General features: G+C 47.9%; 1 protein-coding gene across 3 annotated transcripts in view; it reads right to left on the bottom strand.

Annotated features, from left to right (window-relative positions):
- The window catches only part of CFAP92 (cilia and flagella associated protein 92 (putative)), a 1690090-nt gene that overhangs the window by 196080 nt on the left and 1481615 nt on the right, over window positions 1-12395 (bottom strand). For 2 of the 3 annotated variants that reach the window (XM_069643959.1, XM_069643958.1), the window contains exon 16: window positions 8173-8390. In XM_069643959.1, coding sequence (XP_069500060.1) covers window positions 8173-8390 — 218 coding nt within the window. The remainder of the gene's footprint in view (window positions 1-8172; window positions 8391-12395) is intronic. The other variant, XM_069643961.1, reaches the window with a different exon arrangement.

Below are 12395 nucleotides of genomic sequence, written 5' to 3'. Positions count from 1 at the left end.
ATGATGTCTAAGTATGGGAAGGAGGTAACACAATTGAGACAAGACTGGGAAGCGGAAGTAGGAAGCCTGATGGAAGATGGGATGTGGGAACAAGTTCAGGGGTACCATACGAAGGTGTCGAGGAATGTGAGATTAAAACAGATACAACTATATATTACACATAGGGCGCATATGATGCCCCAGAGGATAGCTAGGTTTGCAAATACAGGGCGGCAGGCATACCCTAAATGTGATGAGGAGAATGCAGGTATGGTGCACATGTTTTGGGCATGCCCGGTTATTGAGCGCTTCTGGAGCGAAGTGGCACAAAAACTAGCAGAGAAGGGGGTTAAGATCATAGTGGATACAGTATGGGCCTGTTTGTTGGGGGAGTTCCCTAGATCGCAGAAACTCAAGCATGTGAGTAAACTGAAAGACCTAGCATACGTGCTTGCAAAGAGGAGAATAGCTATGGGGTGGAAGACATGCCACAGGCCAAGGGTGGAGGTGTGGTGGAAAGACTTGCAGAAATGGGCGGAGGCAGAAACTATGGTGTGGCAAGAAGCGAGCAGCACGCGGGGGGGTGGGAAGAGGAGACAGAATCCCTGATGGCTTGGAAATTATTAATAGCAGAGTTGTTTGGGTTAATACAGGACCCGGCAGAACCCATGGAAGGGGAGACCCTACCACGAGATGCAGGAACGGAATGTGGACAGTATCAGGCTCGGAATGGGGGGTGGAATAAGGGGAGCAGTGTGCAGAATTACGTAATGTACAATTGGATAAATGTACTGCATGTTTGGTTTGTATTGTTTGTTTGGAAACCAATAAAAATTGTTCAAAAAAGATTTTTTTTTTTTAAAAAAGTAGGCATGGAAGGAGCTGCAGAGCGGTGATTCTCAGCGGCGTAATCATCGGAGTCATGTACCACACTAACGCGTATCCACTTCCACAACAACATACAGGAAGTTCTGGCCTTGGCCAGGACCTTCTTACATTCCAGCGGAAGGGAATAATGGGCAAACTCTAGGGCTGTAGGAGCCAGGCCGTGAGGCTCAGCGACGCTTGGTCGTGGTGCAGTATTGTTCTGTCTTCTCTGGAGAGAAGATCGGGAAGTGGAGGCAGCCGGATGGATTGAGCCACTGACAGATGGAGCCGGTCCGGGTACCAGATCTGCCAAGGCCACGCTGAAGCAAAGAGGATCCATTGTCATTGACATTGTCCGAGCAGAATTGGAAGGAAGGCGCACAGGGAGAGTCCGTCCCACAGGAACGAGGAGGCATCCCCGAAACTTCCCGGCTGAGGAAACCTGCTGGCGAGCTTCTGGCACTTGGGGGGTTAGCCGTTGTCGCGAAGAGGTTGATCTGGTGCTGACCCCACTTGGGGAAGAGAAGGGTTACTTGAGCCTAAAGAAGTTCCCACTCGTGGCAGGACCGCAGCTCTCTGCTGAGGGAGTACACCATGGTGTTCTTGGTGCCCACCAGGCAAAAAGGACCAAGGCAAAACAAAAGAGGTAATGGCTGAAAGGTTTGAAATTAATCCTAACCTCTGGCATTGCACAAGCATCTCCAAACATGTTTCGGCCTTGCTGGGCCTCATCAGTGAGGAGTAGCTTGGGTCTCTAGGCCTAGCAGGCACGGGACCCACGTCTGGACATACCCGTCCCACTCTGGGTGACTTATGCAAAACAAAAAAGGTGATGGCTGGAAGGTCTGGAATTAATCCTAACCAATCACAATGCTCTGTGCAACCCTCCAGATCATTGTTCCTCGCCTGTCAAGCCATTACAAAAGGGGAATGACCATATGCAAATCAGTCTTGTTCCCACCCCAAAAGGGGCAGACCAGCCAGAACTGCTTGGTCACATCCCTTCTGCACAAGACCACATGCATCCCCAAACATGTTTTGGCCTTGTTCGGCCTCATCAGTGAGGAGTAGCATGGGTCTCTAAGCCCAGCAGGCATGGGAGCCATGTCTTGGCATACCGTTCCACTCGGGGTGACTTGTGTAAAACTAAAGAGGCGATGGTTGGAAGGTTTGGAATTAATCCTAACCTCTGGCATTGCTCTAGGCAACCCTCAAGACCATTGCTCTTCGCCTGCCATGCCGTTACAAAAGGGCCACATGGCCGAAACATGTCTGGGGTTGATTGTGTTCCGTGCAGAGGGGACCTGGCACAGTAGTTTGGGCTGGGCTGCTACCATTGGTGGCAGTACCTGACTGATTTGCACATGGCAGGACCCCTTTTACAATGACGCAGACGAGCTAAAAAAAAAACGGTGGTGTGTAAGGTTGCCCAGAGCAGTGCCCGTGATTCAGATTTATTTAAAACCATCCACCCATCACTTTTGTGGTTGTAGAAAGTGAACAAGGAACATGATCTGAGGAATGGCCCAGTGCCACAGATTCCAGGGTTCCAGGGGGAGCGTGCTCCGCCCTGCTTCCGGATGTAGAACATGGTGGTGGTGTTGTTTGTGAAGCTCTGCACCACCTCCCCCTCAGCAGAGGTTGGAAATATTTGAGGGCCCAAAAGACTGCCCAGAGCTCCAGGACATTCATGTGGAGTTCCTTCTCCTCTAGGAGCCAGAGGCCTCTGGTGTGCGACTGTCCAGTGAGAGCCCCCCCACCATTCCAGGGAAGCATCTGTGGTGACCATGGCCTGGTAGGGCAGCGTTTGAAAGGGAGCGCCTTGCGTGTTATGTGGGAGAACTCCCCATCATCGTAGAGCTTGCCAGAACTTGTGGGTGAGGGCGATCTTGCAGCCACTGTGCATCCAGAAACTCTTGACAAGGCCTCATCTGGAGCCTGCAGAAAGGAACTAGGTGGATGCAGGAGGACATCATGCCCAACAGAGACTTGATGGCTCATACTGTTGCGGATTGTATTGAGGAAATGCTCTGTACTTTCCCCAGGATTGCCGTCACCCTCTCTCAGAGGGGTCAGCCAGGCATGTGACTGTGTTGAAACAGGTGCCCAAAAACAGAGCGTTCTGTGATGGCACCATGCAGGACTTCGGATAATTGATGGAGAATCCGAGCTCTGTCAGAATACATATGGTCTCTGCTGTGTGCTGGTTTGTCAGCGCATGAGAGCGGGAGCGGAAGTGCCAGTCGACCAGATAAGGGTAGACATGGATGCCCTTGAGGCGTAGGTGCGGCACCACCGGAGCCAAGCACCTGGTGAACATCCTTGGTGCCGATTTCAAGCCGAAGGGCTGGGCCTTGAACTAATAGTACCACCCCTGGACCACAAATCTTAGGAACTTTCAATGTTTTGGGTGAATGGGGACGTGAAAGTAGGCGTCCTCCAGGTCCAACGTCACCAGGAAGTGCCCTGGAAGTGCCTTCCTCCAGCTGGCCGAGCACGTGCTGCAACGTGACCATCTTGAACTTCTGGGACTTCAAGTACTTTTTGAGGCACCTTAAGTCTAGGATCGTACACCACCCTCCTGACTTTTTCCATACAAGAAAGTATCTGGAGTACACTCCGGATCCCTGGAGGCGGTGAGGGACCAGCTCTACTGCCCCTCATGCAGCAGTTGAGCAATATACAGTTATTGACACGCCACAGGAGGACTGCGAGGGCACCTGTGTTGGAACGCCAATGTGTGCCCTTGATATAGAATGTCCGGCACCCCTTTGTCCGTGGTGATGGTCGACAAAGTTCACTAGCCGACCTTCCAATGGGGTGCGATCAGGACTGCGGTCAGGACTGCTTGGGCGTCCATGTCCTGGCCTGCGGGCGACGACAACGCTGTCCTCCGCTGCCGAAAGGTTTGTGACCGGCCCCTGTAGGCTTTCTGGGTGGTAGAGCGGGAGGGCTGGTGAAAGGGGGCAGAGTCTCCTTTGGAGGACCTGCCTGACTTTCCTCTTGAGGAGCAAAAAAACAATGCTCTCCTCTGCCGCAGTGTTTCAAGAGAACGCACCCCCTCCATGTCTGTCTTAATCTATTGAAGCGTCTCATCCACAGCCTTTTCAAACAAATTGACCTCAGAGAAAATTATGTCCACTACCTTGGACAAGTCCATGGCCTTCAGCCAACCTTGGCGTCGAAGGGCCACACCATTGCCAATCTGCCAAAACCCAGAATCTGCAACGTCTAGTGCCACCATGATGGCATGGACCAAGGCCACCTCGCCCTCATGGAACAGGGCCAGGGCTTTGTCCGTCTGGTCGTCTGGCAGGAAATCCAATATTGGCCCGAGCTTATACCAAAGATCCCTGTCATAGATGGACAGAATTGCGAGGGCATTAGCAGCCTTGATGGTGGAAGTCGCGGTTTGAATTAATGTTTACCAATAGCATTGTCAAGGTCCCTACCCCCAACCCTCATAGGCAAGTTAGTCTTCCCCTGGGTGCCAAGTTAGGGTCTCCTATTATGCCCTCAAAGGCCTTGCCACCTTGCCCAAGACTCTCCTGGAGTCGGTCCTGGCACCTCTGGCGCCAGGCTCATGCTTAATGTGAAGGTAATATGGGGGCCTGGACTTCATAATGGGCTGGTCCGACATGGAGGCTCCCACATAGCTCAGTTCCCAGAACTGAGACATGCGGTCTAGTGTTTTGGGTGTGGTTGGGCCTTGGAGTTCCTGGGATTACATAAGCCACGCCCAAACAGAGGAACACGCTTCACGTTACTCTGCGGTTAGCAGCGTGATGCTCACCGTGTCCAGCTCTGCCCCTGAATTCCTTACCTGCTGAATCCTGGAATCGCGCACCTTGAAAGAACAAGACCATCATTACTACAGCACTTACCTGTGAGTAGCATCCTGTCTTCGGTCCATCTATTACCCGGTCCAGAGAACTCCAGCATCAAGGCGCCGCATCCTCCTCTGAGGCACCGCAATCTGGAAAGGAGAGCGAGAAAGAAAAGCATTAGTGAGCACCGAATCATTCCTGTTAAGGAATCAAACAACGCTTACCTGATTCGAGCGTCTCGTGGTCACCATCCATTCTGGAACATCACAGCGACCTGCAAGCAAGACAAGAAACACAGGTTAGCACAAGAAAGGCAGATGATCGCGGCGCACTGCACATTACTTTCGGGATAACGCTGCGCAACACGCATTCGCTTACCGATTCATGCTCCACGGGATCCGCATGGCAATGCCAAAATCACTTTCCACACCTAGAGCAAAGAAAACAGACATTAGCAAATGAATAAGGAGGAAGAAAGAAAGAAGAGAGACGGAAATATCAAAACTGCGAAGAAGCAACCTACCTTAACAAAGTTGGAGTCACAGCAGGACTGGACTCGCACAGGGATCGCACAAGTGAAGTAACTCGGTCGCAACACACCCGCTCCATCTACGCGCCACTGCATTGAGAAGCAGGACAGAGAGCACATCGTACAAAAAATCAAGGTAAGGACAGGTCTGAGGGAAGGTCTGGTTTTCAAGGGAGGCGGGGGGTTAAGCAGCAAGGAACAATTAAGTTTGAGCCCAGCACTCCTGTATTGCAGGCCCAACTCTCTGAAGCATTACTAAGGGAAGAGGTTCGAGAGGGAGTGAAGGGTCCAGCCAGGCCGAGTGGCGTCTCCGTGGATAACAGGTGAGCGTTACAGCATCAAGCTTCTTGCCCTCCTGATACAACGGCACCATGGAAGAGGAAGATGGATCGGAGGAGCGTTTAATGGCAGCAGCGACACCACCGAGCCCTGAGAAGGCTGAGACCTCAGCCACCTGGGGAACGAGTCCAGGACCGTGTACTTCTTCTCCAATCTGTCCGTTTTGGAGGGTGTGGTACTTGGCGTCTTCATCAGGGCCAAACCTTACTCCCAGACGTCGCCCAGCAAAGGGGCCAACATGCCGGTCTTCCTCAAGGACTCGCACTGTTGGAATAGAAACCCCTCTTTCTTATTCTCCTCCACCATCATACTTAAGAGTTTAGATGCTCTGGATATCATGGTGTGGAAAGAGAAACTCACCAGGTGGCGAAGCCCTGGCAGGCTCATTGGTGTCCAGCGGCTCCCATCTGCCAGTTCATAATCTTCATCATACTTGTCCGTATGAGTGGCAGTGGTATCCGTGTCCTTACCAGTGTTTGTATGTGGCAGCTCCTCCTCCACAGGGGTTAAGGCCCCACGGTCGGCAATGGCGGGCGTTGAGGCCCAGAAGAATATGGCTAGCGTTTTGGCCTTGCAGAGCTAGGCAAACGCTTAGGCCTCAGAGGACTCCTGGTCAGGGCCCTGGGACAGCTACGGGCCAGCAGGCAGCCTCTGTTGGATCTCAGACACCAAGTTGTGAAGGGTGGTGAGAATATTCAGTGACATGTCCCTGGGCGCTGGCTGGGGTGCAAACGGAGCAGCTGGAAACTGATCTGGAGCGAATGTGTGATCAGGCTCCTCACCTGGAGATCCCTCCTGGGACACAGACCTGAGGCCCCATTCGTGGTCCGAGTAGTAGTCCTCAGGTAACTCGTCACCAGAGCAGGTATAAGTGTGTGGGGATTTCCTCTGAGACCTCATCATCACCGGAGGGGGCAAGCCTAGGCAGGAAGTCCTTTAGCGGCAGCAGCTCCTCCAACCTACCCGAATCATTTAGGAATGATGTGATAATGGGAGCCTGCACCGTGGCGGTGTTACCACAGCACTCGTGGTCAGAACAGCTGCAGCTGAGGGAGGACGTGGAGGCAGAGCCACTCTTGAAGTTGTCGTGACCGAAGAAACGACGGTCGTCGCCAGGCCCCTTGTCGACGGAGTAATTATGGTGGTTGTCGATGGGGCAGTCGATGAGGAAGATGAAGCCGCCCCTGGTCGTTGACGGGGTCGTGGTCATCAACGAGGAGGCAGCCTTGGAAGATGAAGAAGTCGCAGTCATGTACAAAGTCATGGTCCTGGTGGACGATGGTGTCATCAACAGGGCTTTCAATGGACCCTCCATGGGCCTTTCCTTCAAAGCCCTGTCCTTGGAAGAGGATCTGTGCTTCGATGGGTTCAGAGACTCCTCGCGAAAAGCACCCCACCAATCGAACAGAGATGGAGACAGGGAACAAGTTCTTCCTGAAAAAAGGTCCAGCAGCCACAGCAACCTCTTTTCCTCAGATGGAGCATGCTCATGGGACCAGTTGGTCCTGGACGAGGCATGACTGAGCCCCCGGGGGTCGAGTCAGAGGCCTTCCCCTCCTTGAGCCACACCACCAATCTGCAATAGCATCCACGCTTTCTCTTTGCCGGGAATCCACTCAGATCTCACATTTGTCCTCATTGTGTTCTGGATCGAGACAATAGGCATTTGCGATGCCGGTCTTCAGTGTAGACTTTCTTCAGGCCACACTTCTCGAAGGCCCTGAAGAGACTACTCTTGCTCACCTCGGACATCATTGAGGTGCGAAGTAAGCCCAAGCCTGGGTTTCCGAAAACATGAAGAGTAGATGTGATGATGGAAGTAGATCTTCGCCGACAACAGGTCCCTGCGGCTGGTAGTCAACCGTCACGGTCGATGATGAAAAGGATCAGAGAAAAAACTATCAAATATATACAATCAAATATATCAAAAAAACTCAAAACATATCACAACACTCAAAGAGCAAGGTGAGAGGACTCCCAACACAAATGTGCCGTCAAAATCTGAAGATGGCTACCAGGGGTGGAGCTTAGGGAGACGAGTATCATTGGATGGGGGCAGTGATTGGTTGTAGAGGAGATGAGCAGTTTTCAGGATAAAGTTTAACTGCTTTTATTTTTTACAGATGATTCTCCGCATGACGACAGGGAACATTCATGAGCATCGAATCATGTCAGACTCCATGCTGGAGAATCACATTATCTCCATATTTATCTCATTCAAGCTTTATTTCATACTTATAAAGTATAGTGGACAATGTTCTGTAAATAATAGCTAGAATAGGATACAGCAGGTTTTAGCTAATATGACACAATAGGTAACAGGTCCCTTTAAGGTACAGTTTAGTGAATGATGTCCCAATACCCATCCAGACATTGACAAAGAGAGAGACTAGATTCCTTATTGTTGGTGATGGATGATACTGGTATGGTTAACAAGAGCTGGAATTCCTTACTGTCACCAGGTAGTTGCTCTTTTTTGGAAGTGCATGTCCAACTGTTTCTTTTTAATTACCTTAGAGCATAATGATAGATTACAGAGTGATCAAAGCGCAATCTGACAGCATCTACAAACATGAATACATGGATCATAAGTATGTCAAACGGTGCAAGATATTTTAAAATCTGTTGTACCTTTAGCATCATGTAGGGTAGACGCAGAGAGAGCTTTTCCGGTTTGTCTTTCAAAATTCCTGTTAATCTATTCAGCTGGTCACTGGCCCTCAGACCTTTGGTTGCTAGCTCAGCCTCTATAGAGCATCGGTATATTTTCATTTTGGTATCCTCAAATCCATCTTTTTTATGATGTTGAGCATATGCAATTTGTCCTTCTTGTATCCGTTCATCTTCTGCTAAAGAAATCAAACACAATTGCCTATTAAGGGAGATTCCAGTGACTTGACTAAAAATGTAATTTGCTGTCATCAGTTATGTAGTCAAGGTGGGACTGCATGGTATACGTGTGGTATACATGTGGGCTTAGAGAAGGGGATCTTGTAACTGAAGGAAATGTATTTACAGTATTTGTGCATTTTCTTTAGCATGCTTCCATAGATCAGTACAAAGTCTGGCCTATTAAATAAATTACTAACGTCTCTGTATTGTTCTTTCTGATGGATGTTCCTCCCATTGATTCCTCCACTTAGATATTCTATCTTCAGCACCAGCTGCCTTCTGAAACTGTTTTTGACACCAAGGGGTGCAGCATGGTTTTGCCCAGCATCAATGCATGGCTCTTGTTGGTTGTGACATCAGGGACAGTATATTTGGAGCTGTCGTGCCTGATGACCTCAGTTATGCTTTATTCCTAATCAGGAGTGGAGGGGCTGCAGAAAACATGAGCTAGCGCCTAAGAGGGGCAGGTTCGGGGTGGAGGGGTGTAATGGGGAATCTGTGTGTGGAATATGCTGTAGAAAGAACATTATATGAGGGGTCAGAAATGTGAGGCAGACAACTTTTGTATGATTTTTCAAAAAAACGCCATTTTATTAAATCATGTTTCATCAAACGCCTCACTATCCCTACCCTAATGAGGATTTCCCAGCCTAACAAAACTAAAGGAAAACACTAACACAGGCTATCTGGCCTTCACACTTAAATATCAAATGCACAACAAAATTTATGGCAATTCACAACAACATCAACAGTTATACTTATAATATACTTTTGTGTGTGAGGAGCCTATTTTGTTGGGTTCCCTTCCAGGTGGACCTAAGCGCCCATTCCTGAATAATTGCTGACTGACATGTCACGGTCGCATGACTATGTAACAACGGAGTTTCCTTGGCTCCCTTACTCCGTTTGAATTCAAAATACAACAAACTATGTTACTTATACTAGTGTCATGCGCCCTTGTCGTGGAGAAGAAAAAGAAGACCAAACAAAGCCTCTTATTCTCCAAACTGTAAGCTTTGAATTTTTAATTGTACATGGATTCAAGGTGTGCCCTTTGTGATTACACGTGTTTCGACATATGCGTCTTTTTCAAATCAGGGATAGTAGGGTTGATTCAAGGTTCATGAGTTGGTAGTTTGGTAAAATAGTCATGAGTTAAATCCCTGTGTCAGGGTGTTCTGTATCAAAGAGTCTCCTGGCACGCCTTGAATCCCTGTATGCTTATAATATATTCACATTCTCTCTTGGTAACCTGGGAGAGGTCCCCTGTCCCAGATTTCCATTTAGATTCAGTTTGAATGGTGATTAAAAAAACTAAACAAGGAAATCTGGGTTTGCAATAAAGTTTCAATTCAGTTCTTGACTCCTTCGAAGTGTCAAAAGAAAGTTCTTTCAAAGTTCAATGAACGGAAAGGCTCTTCTTCCTTGAAAAATTACGTTCCCAATGTTTTTTCAGGCCGAAATGCTTTGCCATTCACATAAATATAAAAGAAGAAACACAGTTCCTTGTGTAAGCTCAAATAGACAACTTCCAGTGAGGTTAAAGAAACACAGCTTCTGGTTAATACTTAGAAAGTCTTTCTCTATATCATTAGGAAGCAGAGTTTGTATTGTCATCAGGATGACTTCACAGCACCTCTACTTCTACCTGAACAACCCTCATCTCAGGTTAACTTCTGCGAGACTTCACTGAGCGAGGCCATTCGCCTCCCTCATAGTGTTCCACATTTAATTGTGCCTCAGATGTTTTAAATCCACTGACAACCAACAATATTACCACAGCTTCAATAGTTTGTATCTTAGTGAATTTGAATCATTGTCCCGACAAGACAAGATGTAGCTCTGTGTACCTCAGCACCTTTAAGTAAGCAAGGCACTCTTCTTCTGAACCTGCACCTTTTTCAGAAGGGCGTCCTATTTGACATATTTGTCTGTCTGCAACAACAATAACCAAAATGCCTTTAGGGTGTACTTCTCCCTTTATCCTCTTGGCATTGGCAATGTGAGTTATATCAACTTTCATAGAAAAATCACAAGCAGCAAGTTTCCCTTCCCCAACCTTTCCTTTGCCTATTTGTGTGTTGCCAACCAGAGTAATTTCATCATCAACCCTGATGTCAGTCTCTTTTGGCTTTAGGCATTGCTTACACACTCTTGGCTTGGGAAATGCTGTTATCCTTCTTGGTATAGGACATTGCTCAGACCACTATTTGGCTTTGAGAAAGGTTTGATTCACTCTTACCTTGGACAATTCATGTTCCCCTCTTGGATTAGACAATGCTTGTTCTCGTAACTCACAATTTATAATGTTCAGTCACTTAACTTCGTTATAAAATTGGTTTCAACTACTTCATAATTTATTTTGAGGTTAACGTTCACATCGGAATCACTTTTAAGTACACGCAACCACTCTCATCTGCCTTTGGATTATTATTTTTTTAATTGTGTTTTAGCCTACAGGAGTAAGCTTTTCACAAAGGAAACACAGATTGCAAAAACAGCTTAAAACAATAATGTAACATTTCATCTTAGTACAACAGTAAAAAAACTTAAAAAACAGAATTCATTCTATTTTCCCCAGAAAAACACATATAAAGCATACATCACAAAAATCAATTTCACTGTGTGACCCCCCCATAAGCCTAAACCAAAACGTATCAGTCAGTAACACTTCGCCCAGGTAACGCAGCCACGTATCCCCAAACACAGGGCAAGTCAAAATAATGTGTTTAAGGGTTTCCACTGTGGCGGTCTTACAAAATCTACAGTTGTTAGTGACTTTTCCCACTTACACCTACTTTCCAAGGTTGCAAATTGATTTAGGCAGAAGCGCAGATATACACCCCGAACCTTTGGGCAGGGAATACACCTACATCAAGTTAACCCCTTGCTTCCTTCTGCACCTTGAATATTCCCTATAGAGCGATACGTTTCCCAGTAAGGCGGAAGTTTCGGCCCAATCAGCTGTAAATAGTTTACACTTTACGACCCCAGGAACCGCCTTCAGCTCATCCGAGGAGGAGCCAATTTGGCTGTGTATACCACACATAGTGAACCTGATCAGGGTCAGATTAGAGGCCAAAAATTGGAAGTTATTCAGGGGTTTCAGCATTTTGATGTATTCGGCTAGCTTTTTCCATAAAGCTTTAGCCGCCAGAGAAACCAGTCCCAACTCGTGTCTGACCACAGCATTAGGTACAGAGTTATTCAAGCAAGAGTTATCTTCCAGCAAAGCACCTGGAAGGTGTGAAGTGGTGCCACCAAATCGGAAGGGACTATACCCAGACCATAAAGAACTACCGGTTCAATATTTTGCAGGTAGAACCTAATCAAAAGGTACCATGCAATAGCAACATAATTGGGAGTATATACGCTTCATTCTGGCCAGTAAGGAAGTGAATCCTTCTTTGAAGAGGGTGAATCAAGCCCCCCCAGAGAGGTTACCTGCAAGGTTAAATCCCAAGTAACTCATCAATACCACCCTTTCCAAGGGGCTGGTCTCCCACCCTCCAACAATAGGTTTTGTGATGTTTCTTAGAAGAAAAAATGACCACCTTAGATTTATGCCCATTAACTTGCAAATTGTTCTGGACCAATTGGTGTTTCATCAAAAAGGATGATATCGTCGGAAAAGGGCCAACCAGTTGAGAACTAGATTGCACATTTATACTGGATTGGTGTTTCCCGCCTCCCAGAGGGCTGCAAATGTCCGAGACGAACAAGTTACTTTCTTACCTGGTAACATTCTTTCAATGGGATGGTCCGACGACGTATTCCATATCTATGACAGGTAATGTCCACAGCTGTGCTGCTTCGGAAAATCTTCAGCGTCTGCGTCCTGCGTCGATGACGTCGATGCGCCGTCCCAGAGGACCTCCTCCGACAGCCGACGTCACCCGATGTGATAAGTAGGACACACAACGCCCGTAGCCTCAGCTGTAGTTTTTTCCCCCAGAACGTGT

The sequence above is a fragment of the Ambystoma mexicanum genome, chromosome 2p (assembly GCF_040938575.1).
Source record: "Ambystoma mexicanum isolate Mex_15411 chromosome 2p, UKY_AmexF1_1, whole genome shotgun sequence".
In the NCBI taxonomy this organism is placed as follows: Eukaryota; Metazoa; Chordata; class Amphibia; order Caudata; family Ambystomatidae; genus Ambystoma; species Ambystoma mexicanum.
The sequence above is the reverse complement of the archived record's forward strand: the minus strand, read 5'-3'. Positions and strand labels throughout refer to the sequence as shown.